This window comes from Schistocerca cancellata, chromosome 3, assembly GCF_023864275.1.
Source record: "Schistocerca cancellata isolate TAMUIC-IGC-003103 chromosome 3, iqSchCanc2.1, whole genome shotgun sequence".
Classification (NCBI taxonomy): Eukaryota; Metazoa; Arthropoda; class Insecta; order Orthoptera; family Acrididae; genus Schistocerca; species Schistocerca cancellata.
Window position 1 is genome coordinate 765,539,193 of NC_064628.1, and position 19,834 is coordinate 765,559,026.

Sequence of the window (19,834 nt, forward strand, 5' to 3'; positions counted from 1 at the left end):
GTTCGTGGAAGAGTAGTGCCTGCTCCGTTCACAGCCATCTTGGTGTGCGTCTGAAGATGGCATAAAACAGACCGAAATCGGTAACTTTATACTAAAAAAAGTTTATTGCGGTAGTGACTGTTTATATTCAATTTGAAATCGTAATAAAATAAGAGAAATCAGAGTTCGTACGGGAAGTTTTAAGTGTTCATTTCTCCTACGCGCTTTTAGTGTGTGGAATGGTAGGGAAACAGTCTGAAGGTGGTTCGAAGAAGCCTCTGTGGACACTTAAGTCTGAAGAGCAGAGAACTCATGTAGACGTAGATGCAGATGTCCCCAGAACGAATTTTCACTCTTCAGTGGAGTGTGCGCCGATTTGTGACTTTTCGGCAGGTTAGGCGCTTAAGACATGCAGAACAACTTCTGTAAAGTTTGGGAGATAGGAGAGAGGAGCTGGTGCGAAGTGAAGCTATGAGGGGAGAGGGGGCGGGGGAATCGTGAGTCTTGCCTGGATAGGTCAGTCGGTAGTGCCGGATTCGAGTCTAGGTGGGGCACGCAGTTTCAGAGTGCCAGAAAGTTTCAAAACAGCGCTCATTCAGCTGCAGAGTGAAAATCCATTCTGGTTGAAAAAGTCCTCCCCCCTCCCCCCCACCACCACTTCGCCTCTTAGGGTCAGCGACTACTGCCATCCATTGAAAAAAAAAACCTTCTGAACCGAGCCATCAACGGAAAGGTTGCACCCGTGTCAGGATATTCACGTGACTTCTTAACCCACATAATCGCTATGGACGAGTGCAGGGCGGATCATTTTTACCCCGAAACAAAGGAGCAAATCAGGCAGTATAAATGTGGGTACGCCACCACTGAGAAGGGCAAAGGTCCAATCACCATAGGGGAAAGCGAGCTTTTTGCTTTTTTGCTGAAAGATTATGCTCGTAAGGGGCAAATTGTCTTCTACTTATTGAGGGGTTTCTATAGCTGTCGCCGCATCCCACATCTCTGTCGACAAACGCCTCGATCTCTCCGTTCTGCCTCATCCTCTTCTATTCCCCTTGTCTCCATCACTTCTCGGATACCACTTAGCCACATTTCGCATGGTATTCCTCACCTTCTCTTTCCAGGTGGTTGCCGTGGAAGTACTCTGAGCCATCCATCTTCATTCATTCTTTTGACATGTCCAAAGTACCTCTAGCTGTCTTTCTTCTATTCAGTCCGTAATACTATAATGATTCTGTGTGCTTCTTCTTACTTCCTCATTTCTTACGCGATCAAGTCGAGAAATTCTAGATGCTCCATTCAAGTGGTCCATTTCTAAAGCTCTGATTCCCGTTTTATTTGTTTCTTTGAGTTCCCTGCACTCATTCCCATAGTTTGTTATTGGTTTCACGATGGATTTGTGTATATATTTGCAAATCGTCGTCATCTAAATCTCCTGAAAAGGTCGTGGGGTGCTATCAAGACGAAGCGTCGCGGGGACCTATTCAAGGGGATATTTTCGGTCAGCAACAATGCCCCAGCTCTTTCTGGAGAAGACAAAGTCAAACACGTTGCTTCTTCGGGCTGCCAAATTTAGGCGCACCCCACCCATTGACTTGACGTGGCACAATCTAACTTCTTCATCTTTCCTCTGATGGAGAAACCGTTGCGTGGCAAGCACTTGCATAATGAAGACGAAGTGATAATGGAAAACTAATTCATACGTAAAATTGTTACTTTATACATGTTGCAAGGAGCTGCTTCGTCTAAGCGCCATTCTGCATACCTAGTCGCCAGTCGCCACTGATGCAAAAGTAGAACTGTGAAAATAACAAATTTTGTACCGTATGTATTCGGTATTGTCAAAGCACATACTCGCTACAAAGTATTCGTTACTCGTCACTTTCTTAACTGAATGTCATTACTAACGTAACCGTGACTACATACTGATGAAGAATCACCATACCGTTCTAACAAGTGCTGAAGATTGCAAGTGTTACACTCATTGTCATATCAAATAATACCGAAGTAAATCGCCCAGCAACTACCTCGCGTAGGCCTGTATAGCCCGATGAAGCCGTTTGGCCGTCGGCGTCTGCAGTGACGAGGCATGGCGAAACACGGTCACCGGACGGCAGTAACTGTGTTCCGGCCATTTGCCGTAGTCCTCTTACTAACTGTGCGTTATCGAAAAGCCGTCGATTTGCCGTACGGTGGAGAATGTAGCGAATGAAACAAAGAGGATTACGAATACTGCCGACTTCGCCCGAGTCAGATCCGCACGCGGGATAGAAGCAAACGCCAGTTATAAAATTCAATTGGTACTCCGGTTTCCGAGTGGCATTCCTATAAAAAAGAAAGTGGAATCTGAGTTTTCAACTGAAAATTATCTATCTTCATGCAAGCATCGAAAGCTAATCCGTATAAAACACTGATCATAGTGATATGACTGATCCTGTGATGAACATGACAAGGCCACGTCTAGAGAGATGATGGGCATCAGTGTACATGTTGGGGCGTAGAGGGATGAGAAGCACTGTGGATGGGCCGCTATCAAGGCCTTGCACGGTGTCGGTCTATGCCGCGTTCGCGCCGCCTCGTTCAGTGTTTCCGTTTCAGCGCTCAGGCACTGCATACTGCTGGTGTTTCTGCACTGACCAGCCAGAACATTATGACCACCTACGTAACAGCCTGTGTGTCCACCTTTGACACGGGAAACAGCGGTGACACGTCGTGGCATGGAAACAATGAGATCTTGGTAGGTCGGTGAAGGGAGTGGGCACGACATGTGCATACACAAGTCACCTAATTCCCATAAATTCCGGGGAGGGGAAAGATGACTCTCACGCGGCGTTCAATCATATCCTAGACGTGTTCGATCGGGTTCAGATCTGACGAGTTGGGGGGGGGGGGGGGGGCAGCATATCAATTGGAACTTGCCACTGTGTTACTCGAACCACTCCATCACTGTTGGCCTCGTGACCTTTATCTTTTTTAAAAAATACCACTGTCGTAGGGAAACATGATCGTGATGAAGGGGTGTGCGTGGTCTGCAGCCAGTGTACTCGGCCGTCATGGTGCCTTGCACTAGCTCCACTCGGCCCTTGGATGCCGATGTGAATGGAGTCACCACCAGTTTGTTCCTTGCCGCACTACAGTTCTCACGGAGATGTTCCCCTGGAAGACAACGGATTTCGCCCTCCCATAGGCATGATGAAGGCATCGGTTTTCATAAACCATGTAACCCTCTGCCACTGCACCACTGCCGATGGTCACGTGTCCATTTCAGTCATAGATCCCAAAGCCGTGGTGTTAACATTGACACATGCATGGGTCGTCGGCTGTGGACGGCAATTTTTAGGAGGGTTTGGTGGACTGTGTGTTCAGACACACTTTTACTCTGCCCACCATTAAAGTCTCATGTTAGTTCCGCCGCAGTTCGCTGCCTGTCCTATTTCAGCACTATGCCTAGCCTACGACATCCCAATCTATTATGAGGAGCGGCCTCCCAACCTCACAACGTCTGAACTTGTTGAAGACACTCATCACAGCACTCCTCGGACACCCGACAAGTCGTGCAGTTTCCTAAATGCTCGTGCCGAGCCTCTGGGCTATCACAGTCTGCCCTCGGTCAAACTTAGATCGCGCGCCTTCTCCATTCTACGCACGGACAGCACGCCCACTGATAATAAATGCACCGTGACTCTGCCTGACTAGCAGTCATTACTTGCCAGGTGTCGCTGCTACCGCCTGGACGTGTTTATGTCGATAATAGGTCGGTGGTCATCATGTTCTCGCTGAGCAGTGTATACATCCCCATCCAAAGCCACACCTCCCAGGCGTTGGATTGGAAGGGGAGGTCCAATTGCATAGTCACCTGGGTCCCCTGATCTGACACCTCTTGATTTTTTTGTGTTTGTACATTAGAAGCGTCGTGGTCATGACATCAGATCCCAATGAAAAAACTCTTCTTACCAAGGTACTTGCAGCGTCGGATAAGGTTTGTACGATGCCTGGTGCACTTGGTCGAGTGCTCCCGAGTTCTCTACGACAATTTTATGGGTGCATTGAATGTTACGGTCGCCGTTTTGATCACCTTCAGTAATGTACAACATTGATGACTGAACGGTACATTATATTCGTTGAACTTAAGGCGTCTGTGCAATGATTGTCCTTGTCGTTCCTGACATTCCACAGATTTCACTGGGTGAGGATTGTTCCCTAGACCACAAGGTTGTATTTCGACTTCTGTATCAACTTTTCTTCAGCCTGTCCGCAACCTTTTGTATCATTTGTTCATTCTTGCAGGCGACAGCGGCACGACCACTCCAGAAGTCACTCCTTTCATGACTGGCGGCTACCCAGCCCTCAATGCACCATTTCCTGATGACAGTCCGGTGAGTATCAATACAGGGTACATGAAGCGTAATGCAACTGTTTGTTATTACGCGTCACGTCCCGCACATCGCAGCGCAAAATGTAGCTTTCGACTGCAAAATATGCATAAATGTACACTCCAAGGAAAGAGGTGGTTTCACTGATGCCCTTTACGCCACCTCCGTACCGATTCGGCGCGACAGTGTGTCTGAAATGTTTTCCTCAACCACACATAGGAAAACAGAAAAACCGCTTGATTTCAACGCTGAGGGGTGGGGGTCGTTGTTCTACATCTACATCTACATTTATACTCCGCAAGCCACCCAACGGTGTGTGGCGGAGGGCACTTTGCGTGCCACTGTCATTACCTCCCTTTTCTGTTCCAGTCGCGTATGGTTCGCGGGAAGAACGACTGTCTGAAAGCCTCCGTGCGCGCTCGAATCTCTCTAATTTTACATTCGTGATCTCCTCGGGAGGTATAAGTAGGGGGAAGCAATATATTCGATACCTCATCCAGAAACGCACCCTCTCGAAACCTGGCGAGCAAGCTACACCGCGATGCAGAGCGCCTCTCTTGCAGAGTCCGCCACTTGAGTTTGTTAAACATCTCCGTAACGCTATCACGGTTACCAAATAACCCTGTGACGAAACGCGCCGCTCTTCTTTGAATCTTCTCTATCTCCTCCGTCAACCCGATCTGGTACGGATCCCACACTGATGAGCAATACTCAAGTATAGGTCGAACGAGTGTTTTGTAAGCCACCTCCTTTGTTGATGGACTACATTTTCTAAGGACTCTCCCAATGAATCTCAACCTGGTACCCGCCTTACCAACAATTAATTTTATATGATCATTCCACTTCAAATCGTTCCGCACGCATACTCCCAGATATTTTACAGAAGTAACTGCTACCAGTGTTTGTTCCGCTATCATATAATCATACAATAAAGGATCCTTCTTTCTATGTATTCGCAATACATTACATTTGTCTATGTTAAGGGTCAGTTGCCACTCCCTGCACCAAGTGCCTATCCGCTGCAGATCTTCCTGCATTTCGCTACAATTTTCTAATGCTGCAACTTCTCTGTATACTACAGCATCATCCGCGAAAAGCCGCATGGAACTTCCGACACTATCTACTAGGTCATTTATATATATTGTGAAAAGCAATGGTCCCATAACACTCCCCTGTGGCACACCAGAGGTTACTTTAACGTCTGTAGACGTCTCTCCGTTGATAACAACATGCTGTGTTCTGTTTGCTAAAAACTCTTCAATCCAGCCACACAGCTGGTCTGATATTCCGTAGGCTCTTACTTTGTTTATCAGGCGACAGTGCGGAACTGTATCTGAGCCCCATCGCAGAGCACGAGCGCGCACGCGTGCGTATGTGTGTGTGTGTGTGTGTGTGTGTGTGTGAGAGAGAGAGAGAGAGAGAGAGAGAGAGAGAGAGAGAGGGGGGGGGGGGACCTTCTTATCGTGTGACACATCCATCTTGGCGTTGAACAGAATTGACATCATTAACCAAACTTCACATTACTTTCTGAGCTCTGGCCTTCATTTGGAGCGTCGCCGAGCTCCAGGATGACGTAGCAGTGTGCTACGCTTTGGTACCATTGCAGTGGAAGATTGTAGGCACCTTTGAGTCAAATTTCAAACTTCTGCGTCACAATGGGGAAAATGACGAGGTTTCAAAAAAGTGACCCTTAATTTTTTTTTTTTGCAATGTACATACATAAGGATGAAAAAATTGGTAGAAGCAGACCTAGGGGAAGATCAATTTTGGTTCAGGAAAAACGTAGGAATATGAGAGTAATACGCATCTTACGGCTTATCTTAGAAGATTGGTTAAACAAAGGCATTTGTAGATTTCTAAAAAGTTTTTGCCAATGTTGGTTGGAATGTTAAAGAAGCAGGTATAAATTAAGGGGGCAAATGATTATTTAGAACTTGTAAAAAGATGTGACTGCAGTTATAGTAATCGAAAGACGTGAAAGGAAAGGGAAGCAGTGGTTGAAAAGAGTGAAACGGGGCTGTAGTCTATCAACTATGTTATTCAGCCTGCGCAGTCAGCTTGCAATGAAGGAAATCAAGAAGAAATTTCGAGAGAGAATTCAAATTCAGGGGAAAGAAATAAAAACGTTGAGGTTCGCCGATGACATTTTAATGCTCACTCATACGCCAAAGGACTTGGAAGAGTAGCTGAATGGAATGGATAGTGTATCGAATAAGAGGTTATAAGATGAACATCAACAAATGTTGGTTGGTTGATTTGCGGGCAGGGGACCAAACAGTGAGGTCATCGGTCCCATCGGATTATGGAGGGCTGGGGAAGGAGATCGGCCGTGCCTTTTCAAAGGAAACATCTCGGCATTTGTCAGAAGGGATTTAGGGGAATTACAGAAAACCTAAATCAGGGTGGCCGGACGCGGGTTTGAACCGTCGTCCTCCCGAATGCGAGTCCAGTGTGCTAACCACTGCTCCACCTCGCTAGGTATCAACAAATGTAAAGCAAGGGTAGCGAAATTTTATTCGAATTAAACCTGGTGATGCTGAAGGAATTAGGTTAGCAAATGAGACAGTAAAAGTGGTACCTAAGTTTTGGTATTTGGGCAGCATTATAACTGCTATGGCCGTAGCAGAGAGGATATAAAATGGAAACTGACTATGGAATGAAAATCGTTTCTGAAAAACAGGACTTTGTTTACACCTAATATAACTTATGTCTTAGCAAGTCTTTTTTGAAGGTATGTATCCACATTATTGCCTTGTACGAAACTGAAACGTGAATGATAACAATGTTGCCACAAGTTTCCTCAAGTGAAATCCGCTGATATTTCCTTGATTTCCAAACAAGTTTTAGCATTTTTCCCTAACAAATTTTGAGATATCAAGAGTAAATTAAGACGTATGTTGAGAATCTGTCTTTACAGCTACGGTACAAGAAACAATAGTGCAAATGGGGAAACATTTAAAAAAGCTAGCAATCAGATGGGGTTTCCTGTGTGAGCAAACATCTTAAGTACTAACATCAACATCTTCTGTAATTGACTGTTTTTAGATGGAAAAAGCCAGCCAAATTGTAAATCTGTTTCATTAAGACCAATGATGTTATTTTATTTCAATCAAACGAAACACATTTTGCGATAAAAGTACGCATTTCCTTGGAGTCGCAATACAGATTTAAAATACCTTCACTAATTTCAGAAACAACCTCAGAAAAAAGTAGGCCTCTTGAAAGAAGTATATAATATGCAAAAGAATTGTGTAAACCAACACTACAGGTGACCGCTACTAATAGGTCGTTTCTACTATGTTCATTATTGTCGGTTATTACCCACTGTCCTATATCTATTATTTTACGGGTATTGAGTGATTTTTCTTTCAACAAATATATCAGTACATAGCGTACAAACAGCCAACAACTGACACAGTTTTCTTCTTCTTATTTTCCATACTTTGTAACATATAAACTATTTTTGAAGTGACAAAGTGTAAAAGAACAAATGAAATGTCTATGAAACACCACGGTGTACCACGTGTTTGCGGTGAGACGGTCGCAGTTCCTGAAATCCGTCGCCCATGGCCTCTGACCTGATGAGGAGCTACGCAGTCCAGGATCCATCGATAAACCATGAAACTCTGCTGCACTACGCCACACACAAACAGACCCGGCGCATGGGCAGATCAGTGAGACTAGATCCAAAGCACAGGGCCTGCACATTAATGGGAACCGAACGGCTTTAGATCGGCAGGCCCGATCCATTACAGATACCCGCAGAAACAGTTTGCTGTTTTGGTCCGTCTCGGAAATCCACTCGTGTGGCCAGCTATTCACGAGCCACAGACAGCTAGTTGATGAAACGAGACCACGGTGATCAAGCCATGCAACAGATAACTTGTTCAAATACGCTGAGAATCAATTATAACGAGGACAGGTAGCAACTCACCATAAAGATGAAGGCTGAGGCGCAGACAGGCACCTAGAAAAAAACAATCACACTCTCACAACTAAATTTTCATCCATAGCATTTGTCAGAAAACGAGAGCACACACACATTCACACAATCACTCAGACACAACACAATCCCACATGACCTCCGTCTTCGGCCATTGCATCTACAGTCTCTGAGAATCAGATCCGAACAAACCAGTCCTCTTGCCTCCCTGGCTCTCCTCGGCAGCTGATAGGTTAGCGGCAAGAGGTGGTGGCAGCACTGACTGCAAGCTGAGGGGAGTGGTAGGAAGGGGAGAAGCAGTAAGAACGAGGGAGTAGGGAAGCGGCGCACCTATTCGGCTGCACCCAGCCAGCGACGATGCAAGACACCTCAGTAAACAAACCAGTTCATCTTTTTTTTTTTTTTGTCATCAGTCTACTGACTGGTTTGATGCGGCCCGCCACGAATTCCTTTCCTGTGCTAACCTCTTCATCTCAGAGTAGCACTTGCAACCTACGTCCTCAATTATTTGCTTGACGTATTCCAATCTCTGTCTTCCTCTACAGTTTTTGCCCCCTACAGCTCCCTCTAGTACCATGGAAGTCATTCCCTCATGTCTTAGCAGATGTCCTATCATCCTGTCCCTTCTCCTTATCAGTGTTTTCCACATATTCCTTTCCTCTCCGATTCTGCGTAGAAACTCCTCATTCCTTACCTTATCAGTCCACCTAATTTTCAACATTCGTCTATAGCACCACATCTCAAATGCTTCGATTCTCTTCTGTTCCGGTTTTCCCACAGTCCATGTTTCACTACCATACAATGCTGTACTCCAGACGTACATCCTCAGAAATTTCTTCCTCAAATTAAGGCCGGTATTTGATATTAGTAGACTTCTCTTGGCCAGAAATGCCTTTTTTGCCATAGCGAGTCTGCTTTTGATGTCCTCCTTGCTTCGTCCGTCATTGGTTATTTTACTGCCTAGGTAGCGGAATTCCTTAACTTCATTGACTTCGTGACCATCAATCCTGATGTTAAGTTTCTCGCTGTTCTCATTTCTACTACTTCTCATTACCTTCGTCTTTCTCCGATTTACTCTCACACCATGCTGTGTACTCATTAGACTGTTCATTCCGTTCAGCAGATCATTTAATTCTCCTTCACTTTCACTCAGGATAGCAATGTCATCAGCGAATCGTATCATTGCTATCCTTTCAGCTTGTATTTTAATTCCACTCCTGAACCTTTCTTTTATTTCCATCATTGCTTTCTCAATGTACAGATTGAAGAGTAGGGGCGAAAGGCTACAGCCTTGTCTGTACACCCTTCTTGACACGAGCACTTCGTTCCTGATCGTCCACTCTTATTATTCCGTCTCGGTTGTTGTACATATTGTAGATGACCCGTCTCTCCCTATAGCTTACCCCTACTTGTTTTCAGAATCTCGAACAGCTTGCACCATTTTATATTGTCGAACGCTTTTTCCAGGTCGACAAATCCTATGAAAGTGACTGATCGTCACCTAGCGCATTCTCAGTTTCCTTTTCCATTCTTCTGTATATTATTCATCTACTGAGACAAAAACTAGATTTTTCCAGTGTTTTATTCAAATTTCCCTGATGTGTTTGGAATTCCCTGATATTCCCTGATTCCCAGAACCTGTGGCAACCCTGGATAAGCATTTCGGGCGCCAAAACAATAACGCCTTTTGAAATGTGGTACTACAGAGGAATGCTGAATATTAAATGGGTATATCGAGTAACTAATGAGGTGACACTGAATCGGATTGAGGAAAAAGAAATTCATGACACAACTTGACTAAAAGAAGGGATCGGGACATCCTGACGCGTCGAGGAATCGTTTGGCAATGGATGGAAATGTGGGGTAGTAGCTGCATACCGAGGAACGAATGCATTGAGCAGTCTAAAAAGGATGCACGCTGCAGTAGTTATTTGGAGATGAAGAGGCTTGCACAGAATACAGTAGCATGGAGAGCAGCATCAGTCTTCGGGCTGAAGACCACAACAATGAAAGCATCATTTTCCTACAGACTTGCAGAGGCCACAAATACTAGGACTTCGTTTCCAAATTTTATAGCCTCTACGCATTAGTTAAGGCTATATGAAGATGATGTAAGTGCTTCAATTTAACCATTTTATCTTTTTTCACATATTCCCGATGTACTGTGCTTTGGAACAGCGACCAATACAATCAGAAAAAAATATTTATGTATGTCTGTAGTCGCACTGTTTACTTTGCCTACTGGCTACCGGTTTTGGTATCAAGTACCATCGTCAGGCCATCCCCTGGAGTGCAGTCGCCAAGCTCGCTAGCCAAGTAGGTGTGTCATATACTTTTTGTGTTAAACTGGGATTTTAGTCGTAATGTGTGACTAATATAAGTGTTTAATACTGCGACTTTAGCCTCGAAACTGGTTATGAAACAATGAAGAAATAAAGAAGTCAACTGTAGATATGGAAGATTTATTTTCGTGAATAAATACTGTCTGAAAATTAATGTTGCCTATTAACTGTAATGTCTCTTTAGACGTTTTGCTCCCTGTTATCACACAAATCTGCAGTATTGTTGAGCTATCTTTACACCTCAGCACATTAATGAAGAATCACTGAACGTAATCCACTTACATAGCAAAATTACTGTTAGAGTTCTTATTTATACCAGTGTGCGACTGTGAGAATTAATTCTGAAAATCATAATCTGATGAGTCAGAGCATTTGACCTACTGTCGATATAAATCCGCCCAGGCGATAGCAGCGTCAGCTGGTGAGAAACGACTGCTAGTCAGACACACGCACGGTGCATGCAGTAACAGTCAGCGTGCTGTCCGTATGTACGAGGGTAATCCCAAAAGTAAGGTCTCCTTTTTTTTATAAGTACAGAAGTGCCTCTGTGGCATTTGTTTACACTGTTAACACTGTTATGAAGAGTGCTTCGCGCGCTATGTGTAGACATGCGCATGCCGCGCTGATGCGCTCAGTCTTGGCTTGGCAGCCGTTGACAATGGAGCTCCCGTTGGATGTTACCGCCAAATGCGATTTGCACGCAGTTATTCGGTTTTTGAACGCAAAGGGCACTGCGCCGATTGAAATCCATCGCCAATTGACCGAAGTGTATGGTCAGTCGTGCATGGATGTCAAAAATGTTCGTAAGTGGTGTAGAGAGTTTGCAGCTGGTCGGAGCGAAATTCACGACGAAGAAAGGAGCGGGAGACCGTCAATTTCTGAGGAGACAGTGTTGAAGGTTGAGCAAAGCATGCGTGAAGATCGACGGATCAGCCTGGATGATCTCTGCGCGTTGGTTCCTGAGGTTTCCCGAAGCACCGCTCGCAGAATTTTAACGGAAACATTGAACTACCGGAAGGTGTGAGCAACATGGGTGCCACGAATGCTGACTGAGGACCACATGCGGCAACGAGTTGATGCTTCCCGCGCAATTCTTCACCGCCTTGCAGCCGAACAGGACAACTTTCTGGACTCAATTGTCACGGGTGACGAAACCTAGGCATACCACTTTACACCTGAGACCAAGCAACAATCACGCCAGTGGCGGCATCCTTCTTCGCGAAAGCCGCGGAAATTCAAACAAACACAGTCTGCCGGTAAAGTCATGGCAACCTTTTTTGGGATCAGAAAGGGGTATTGTTGGTCGACTTTATGCCCACTGGGACCACAGTTAACGCTGACAGGTTCTGTGAGACTGAAAAAACTCAAACGGGCAATTCAGAACCGGAGAAGAGAAATGTTGAGCAACGGCGTACACATTCTCCATGACAACTCTCGCCCACACATCGCTCGGCAAACCGTTGCTCTCCTGCAACAGTCTCAGTGGAACGTAATGACCCACCCACCCTATAGTCCTTACTTGGAATCAGTAACCATCATCTGTTCCCTAGGTTAAAAGAATATTTGGCCGGAAAGCGATTCAGCTCCGACGACGAGGTGAAAGAAGCGGTTCATAACTTTCTGAACAGCACGACGGCGAGCTGGTATGACATGGGCATACAAAAATTGCCACAGCGTCTACAAAAATGCATCGACAGAAATGGTGATGTCGAAAAATAGCTAAATATTCAAGCTGTAAACTGATGCAAACCATTGTAGAAATAAACAAGTTTGCGTACTAATAAAAAAATAGGAGACCTTAATTTTGGGATTACCCTCGTAGAATGAGGAATTCGTGCGATCTGAGTATGACCGAGGCAAGGTTGTGATGGCCCGAAGGCTCGGCACGAGCATTTCGGAGACTGCACTTGTCGAGTGTTCGAGGAGTGTTATGGTGAGCGTCTTCAACAGGTGGCGAAACCAAGGTGAAATCAAGTCCAGACGTCTTAGGGTTGGGCGGCCACTCCTCATTACATATGTCGGACGTCGAAGGCTAGGCAGGCTGGTAAAACAGGACAGGCGGCGAACTGTGGCGGAACTAACATCGGACTCGGGACAGAGTACAAATGTGTCTGAACACACAGCATACCGAAAATTTCTCACAGCCGATGATCCATGCATGTGCCAATGTTAACACCACGACATCGGCAACTACGACTAAAATGGACCCGTGACCATCGACAATGGACGTTGCGCAGTGGCAGAGCGCTGCGTGGTCTGATGAAACCCGTTACCTTCTTCATCATGCCGATGGGAGACGCGAATCCAGGGAACAGTTCCTTGACACCTGTACTGCAGGACGGAGACATGCTGGCGGCTGCTCCATTATGCCCTTGGGATCATTCACGAGGGCACCCATAGTTCCAGTGGAGCTCGCGCAATGCACCATGACGGCCAAGGAGTATCGTACACTGGCTGCAGACCACGTACACCCCTTCATGATGATTTTTCTCGACAGGAGTAGCATTTTTCAGCAAGATAATGTTCCACGTCACAAGGCTAGGAGTCTGATGAAGTGGTCTGAGGAACACAGTGGCGATTTCCAAATGGTTCAAATGGCTCTGAGCACTATGCGACTTAACTTCTGAGGTCATCAGTCGCCTAGAACTTAGAACTAATTAAACCTAACTAATCTAAGGACATCACACACATCCATGCCCGAGGCAGGATTCGAACCTGCGACCGTAGCGGGCGATTTCCAACTGATCTGCTGGCCCACGGTTCGCCAGATCTGAACTGGATCGAACACATCTGGGATGTGATTGAACGTGACGTCAGTAATTGTCGACATACGTGGCTTGTGTATGCAGATGTGGTGCCAACTCCCTACAGCGACCTGCCAAGACATTGCTTCCATGCCACGAAGCGTCGCCACCGCCATCCACGCCAAAGGTGGACATACCGGCTGTTAGGTAGATGGTCATAATGTTGAGGCTGATCAGTGTATACGACAGTCACCAATTGCAAACCATTTGTAAAACAATTAATGTCAGTAAATTTAGCCTCCACATTTACCAATGATTGTTATTAACAACACTTTTAACCATTCACTTCCGGAGAAATTTATCCAACAGGGAGCATGGGTCTAGAATTGCCTTTTAGATATAGCTGATTCACAAACTTTGAGAACGTGTCGTACCTCTGAATAAAATTGAACACAAAATAAACAACGAGTTGCTGTTACAACTCAATATTTTTCAAAGGTACATTACTTTCTTTGATACATACAAGGTAAGCGTACTTCATTAGTATATGCAAAGCACCTATTACGTATTATAAGTATGATTGGAGATGACACCCATTTTATTCAACGATTTGCAGTTACATTCCTGTATGCTTACATCCAACACGTTAGAAATAAAGCTATAAAATATTCTATACCAGTAATGTTAAGCAGACTATAAAATTAAAACCTGAAAAAAATGCCACTCAAAGATGATTCTCTACTTAACGTAAACTGAACATAAGCTTTGAAAACTCTTACTCAGCTTTCATGTCACCTGTAGCACTTTTCTCATAAAACTTCACGTCTTATCATGTTAATGGATTCACTGCGTTATTTTCATTCCAACTATTTTTAAAACTCACTGGCATTATTAATGAATTGTGAAAATATTTTTGGGTCGTTTTCGACCTTGAAAAAAAAATGGCTCTGAGCACTATGGGACTTAACATCTATGGTCATCAGTCCCCTAGAACTTAGAACTACTTAAACCTAACTAACCTAAGGACAGCACACAACACCCAGCCATCACGAGGCAGAGAAAATCCCTGACCCCGCCGGGAATCGAACCCGGGAACCCGGGCGTGGGAAGCGAGAACACTACCCCACGACCACGAGATGCGGGCCGACCTTGAAAGTTAGCATTGAAATACACAGCTACCTCTTTGACAATCTACATGTTGAAGTAATACCAATCGTAGGTCAAAGATGTTTCTCAATAACAACTTCCATACCACAGATGAATTCTTGAACAGCAGTAAGTAGTACATGGCTAGCATATGACTATGTATAAGAGGGATGAAACTTAAATAATCGCAACTATTTATTCACAACCGATTCAAAAGAGTTACATGTTTGCACCTGTTACTGTCCTTCAAAGAAGTCACCAGTGTTGTGTAGAACGCGTTGCCAGCGATGTGAAAGGCCTAGTATACCATTAGCAGAGCCTGTTCTGTTGATGGTGCGAATGGAACGGTCTACTGCCTGTCGAATCTCTGGAACAGTTCTGAAGCGAATGCCACGAAGTGGTTCCTTCATCTTCGGGATCAAATCAAAGTCACAAGGACTTAAGTCCGAGGAGTATGGTGGATGGTACGGTACTTCCCAGTCCCATCGACCGAACAGAGCAGCCACAGCTTGCGCTGTATGCGCGCTCGCATTGTAGTGCAAAATGATGGGTGGGTTGCGCAGAAAGTGTCGCAGTTTGTTTCACAAAGCTGGTCGCAGGTGATGCTCCAAAAACGAACAGTGATACTGTGCATTGACGGTCGTACACGAAAATCGCCATAACTTTAGACCGCTCCATTCGCACCATCAACAGAACAGGCTCTGCTAACGGTATATTACGCTTTTCACATCGCTGGCAATGGGTTCTACACAATGCTGGGGACTACTTTGAAGGACAGTAACAGGTGCAAACATGTAATTCTTTTGTATCGGTTGTGAAAAAATAGTTGCCACTATTTAAGCCCCAACCTTCGTACATTAACTGTTTCTACAGCATTTTGTTCAACTGACAGACTTATCGTTTTTCGTGAATATGATTTATAGAATCAATAACCGTTACTGCAGTGGCACTTATGAACACCTTAAATTGAGATCATCACAAATGTTACGGGGAAGGCAAAACAAAAACTACGTTTTATTGGGAGAACACATACAAGGTGCAACACATCTAAGTAGACTGCCTGTACTACGCTTGTCTGTCCTCTTCCTGGAGTATTGCTGATCGGTATGGGATACTTACCAGACAGGGTTGACGGAGGATATAGTAAAAGTTGAACGAAGGGCAGCTCATTTTGTATTATCGTAAAACATTGGAGAGAGTGCCTCTTGTATGACAAGCGAGTTGGGGTGGGAATCGTTAAAACAAAGGCTTTTTTTTCGCTGCGGCGAGATCTTTTCAGGAAATTTTGATCTCTAGCTTTCTTCTCCGAATTTGGAAATATTTTGTTGACTCCCACATACACAGGAAGAAACGACCATCGTGAAAAAATAAGAGAAATCAATTTAGATATTGAAACTTCCTGGCAGATTAAAACTGTGTGCCCGACCGAGACTCGAACTCGGGACCTTTGCCTTTCGCGGGCAAGTGCTCTACCAACTGAGCTACCGAAGCACGACTCACGCCCGGTACTCACAGCTTTACTTCTGCCAGTACCTCGTCTCCTACCTTCCAAACTTTACAGAAGCTCTCCTGCGAACTTGCAGAACTAGCACTCCTGAAAGAAAGGATATTGCGGAGACATGGCTTAGCCACAGCCTGGGGGATGTTTCCAGAATGAGATTTTCACTCTGCAGCGGAGTGTGCGCTGATATGAAACTTCCTGGCAGATTAAAACTGTGTGCCCGACCGAGACTCGAACTCGGGACCTTTGCCTTTTGCGGGCAAGTGCTCTACCAACTGAGCTACCGAAGCACGACTCACGCCCGGTACTCACAGCTTTACTTCTGCCAGTACCTCGTCTCCTACCTTCCAAACTTTCTTTCAGGAGTGCTAGTTCTGCAAGTTTCGCAGGAGAGCTTCTGTAAAGTTTGGAAGGTAGGAGACGAGGTACTGGCAGAAGTAAAGCTGTGAGTACCGGGCGTGAGTCGTGCTTCGGTAGCTCAGTTGGTAGAGCACTTGCCCGCGAAAGGCAAAGGTCCCGAGTTCGAGTCTCGGTCGGGCACACAGTTTTAATCTGCCAGGAAGTTTCATATCAGCGCACACTCCGCTGCAGAGTGAAAATCTCATTCTGGAAACATCCCCCAGGCTGTGGCTAAGCCATGTCTCCGCAATATCCTTTCTTTCAGGAGTGCTAGTTCTGCAAGTTTCGCAGGAGAGCTTCTGTAAAGTTTGGAAGGTAGGAGACGAGGTACTGGCAGAAGTAAAGCTGTGAGTACCGGGCGTGAGTCGTGCTTCGGTAGCTCAGTTGGTAGAGCACTTGCCCGCGAAAGGCAAAGGTCCCGAGTTCGAGTCTCGGTCGGGCACACAGTTTTAATCTGCCAGGAAGTTTCATATCAGCGCACACTCCGCTGCAGAGTGAAAATCTCATTCTGGAAACATCCCCCAGGCTGTGGCTAAGCCATGTCTCCGCAATATCCTTTCTTCCAGGAGTGCTAGTTCTGCAAGTTTCGCAGGAGAGCTTCTGTAAAGTTTGGAAGGTAGGAGACGAGGTACTGGCAGAAGTAAAGCTGTGAGTACCGGGCGTGAGTCGTGCTTCGGTAGCTCAGTTGGTAGAGCACTTGCCCGCGAAAGGCAAAGGTCCCGAGTTCGAGTCTCGGTCGGGCACACAGTTTTAATCTGCCAGGAAGTTTCATATCAGCGCACACTCCGCTGCAGAGTGAAAATCTCATTCTGGAAACATCCCCCAGGCTGTGGCTAAGCCATGTCTCCGCAATATCCTTTCTTTCAGGAGTGCTAGTTCTGCAAGTTTCGCAGGAGAGCTTCTGTAAAGTTTGGAAGGTAGGAGACGAGGTACTGGCAGAAGTAAAGCTGTGAGTACCGGGCGTGAGTCGTGCTTCGGTAGCTCAGTTGGTAGAGCACTTGCCCGCGAAAGGCAAAGGTCCCGAGTTCGAGTCTCGGTCGGGCACACAGTTTTAATCTGCCAGGAAGTTTCATATCAGCGCACACTCCGCTGCAGAGTGAAAATCTCATTCTGGAAACATCCCCCAGGCTGTGGCTAAGCCATGTCTCCGCAATATCCTTTCTTCCAGGAGTGCTAGTTCTGCAAGTTTCGCAGGAGAGCTTCTGTAAAGTTTGGAAGGTAGGAGACGAGGTACTGGCAGAAGTAAAGCTGTGAGTACCGGGCGTGAGTCGTGCTTCGGTAGCTCAGTTGGTAGAGCACTTGCCCGCGAAAGGCAAAGGTCCCGAGTTCGAGTCTCGGTCGGGCACACAGTTTTAATCTGCCAGGAAGTTTCATATCAGCGCACACTCCGCTGCAGAGTGAAAATCTCATTCTGGAAACATCCCCCAGGCTGTGGCTAAGCCATGTCTCCGCAATATCCTTTCTTTCAGGAGTGCTAGTTCTGCAAGTTTCGCAGGAGAGCTTCTGTAAAGTTTGGAAGGTAGGAGACGAGGTACTGGCAGAAGTAAAGCTGTGAGTACCGGGCGTGAGTCGTGCTTCGGTAGCTCAGTTGGTAGAGCACTTGCCCGCGAAAGGCAAAGGTCCCGAGTTCGAGTCTCGGTCGGGCACACAGTTTTAATCTGCCAGGAAGTTTCATATCAGCGCACACTCCGCTGCAGAGTGAAAATCTCATTCTGGAAACATCCCCCAGGCTGTGGCTAAGCCATGTCTCCGCAATATCCTTTCTTTCAGGAGTGCTAGTTCTGCAAGGTTCGCAGGAGAGCTTCTGTAAAGTTTGGAAGGTAGGAGACGAGGTACTGGCAGAAGTAAAGCTGTGAGTACCGGGCGTGAGTCGTGCTTCGGTAGCTCAGTTGGTAGAGCACTTGCCCGCGAAAGGCAAAGGTCCCGAGTTCGAGTCTCGGTCGGGCACACAGTTTTAATCTGCCAGGATGTTTCATATCAGCGCACACTCCGCTGCAGAGTGAAAATCTCATTCTGGAATTTAGATATTAGATTTTTCCCATGTGTTGTTCGAGAGTAGAACGATTGAGGAACAGTCTCAAAGTCGTTCTATAAACCCTCTGTCAAGCACTTAAACGTGAACTACAGAACATTCGTGTAGATGTACATAAAAAGAAACACTTTTCTATGTAACAAGAATATCTCAGGAGCACCGTTTTAACGCCACATATTCAGAGGCGGTGATCAAACTGCCGTGTGACAATACTGTTTTAGAGATGTTGCTGAACTCCTGTGGAATTACTTTTGTGGGGGAAGATGAAGCGTTTGGTGTAAGAGACGCCGATAGACACTCTAGGAAACCGGTTGCCCGTTTAGTTGGACGTAAAGCACCTCGTTGTTTTGAGTGTGTTAGACAATCATTAGCACACAGATGTCAGTTGTATTAATGTAAACGGACAATACTGTAAATGTTCATCGCACGGTAGTTTGAACATCAGCAGCATCAAAACTTCCAGTATTGAAATAGTACATCTGTGACATTTTTGTCATGTCATATAAAAATAGTCTTCCCTTTTATCTCTTCTAAACACCGACTGGAAAAAAAATCACAACACCAAGGAGTTATGCGAGGTAAACGACCATTATTTCTACATCCGAAAGATGACGTCTATTCAAAGTTCCCTCCAGTGGTTTAAGAGTGGCGCAAGAAGCGGCACTATGAGGATGCAAATCAGGTTTTCTTTAAATACGCGCTGTAATGGTCGTGAGCGTTAATGCCTTCGAGATTGGACTTAGAGAGTCGATGTTGATCAAGAATGCCTTTAAGATGACGAAGACACCAGTTTCAACAGCTCACTTAGTTTGAACGAGGAAGGGGCAGCAGCCTCAAAGGGTGCGGGGCAAAGTCAGGACATGCGGGGGCCAAGCAGCAATCGGTATTGTAATTGTAAACTGTCGAAGCTGCATTGGTAAAGTACCGGAACTTCAAGCGCTGATAGAAAGCACCGAAGCTGAAATCGTTATAGGTACAGAAAGCTGGCTGAAGCCAGAGATAAATTCTGCCGAAATTTTTACAAAGGCACAGACGGTGTTTAGAAAGGATAGATTGCATCCAACCGGTGGTGGCGTGTTCGTCGCTGTTAGTAGTAGTTTATCCAGTAGTGAGGTAGAAGTGGATAGTTCCTGTGAATTATTATGGGTGGAGGTTACACTCAACAACCGAGCTAGGTTAATAGTTGGCTCCTTTTACCGACCTCCCGACTCAGCAGCATTAGTGGCAGAACAACTGAGAGAAAATTTGGAATACATTTCACATAAATTTTCTCAGCATGTTATAGTCTTAGGTGGAGATTTCAATTTACCAGATATAGACTGGTACACTCAGATGTTTAGGATGGGTGGTAGGAACAGAGCATCGAGTGACATTATAC

General features: G+C 45.6%; 1 protein-coding gene and 1 non-coding gene across 2 annotated transcripts in view; one reads left to right on the plus strand and one right to left on the minus strand.

Annotated features, from left to right (window-relative positions):
• The window catches only part of LOC126175796 (uncharacterized), a 314,318-nt gene that overhangs the window by 174,321 nt on the left and 120,163 nt on the right, over positions 1-19,834 (plus strand). The window contains exon 8 of the mRNA XM_049922776.1: positions 4,264-4,352. Coding sequence (XP_049778733.1) covers positions 4,264-4,352 — 89 coding nt within the window. The remainder of the gene's footprint in view (positions 1-4,263; positions 4,353-19,834) is intronic.
• Trnal-caa (transfer RNA leucine (anticodon CAA)) lies at positions 16,242-16,316 on the minus strand. Its single transcript has one exon. It is a non-coding gene; the product is annotated as a tRNA-Leu (tRNA).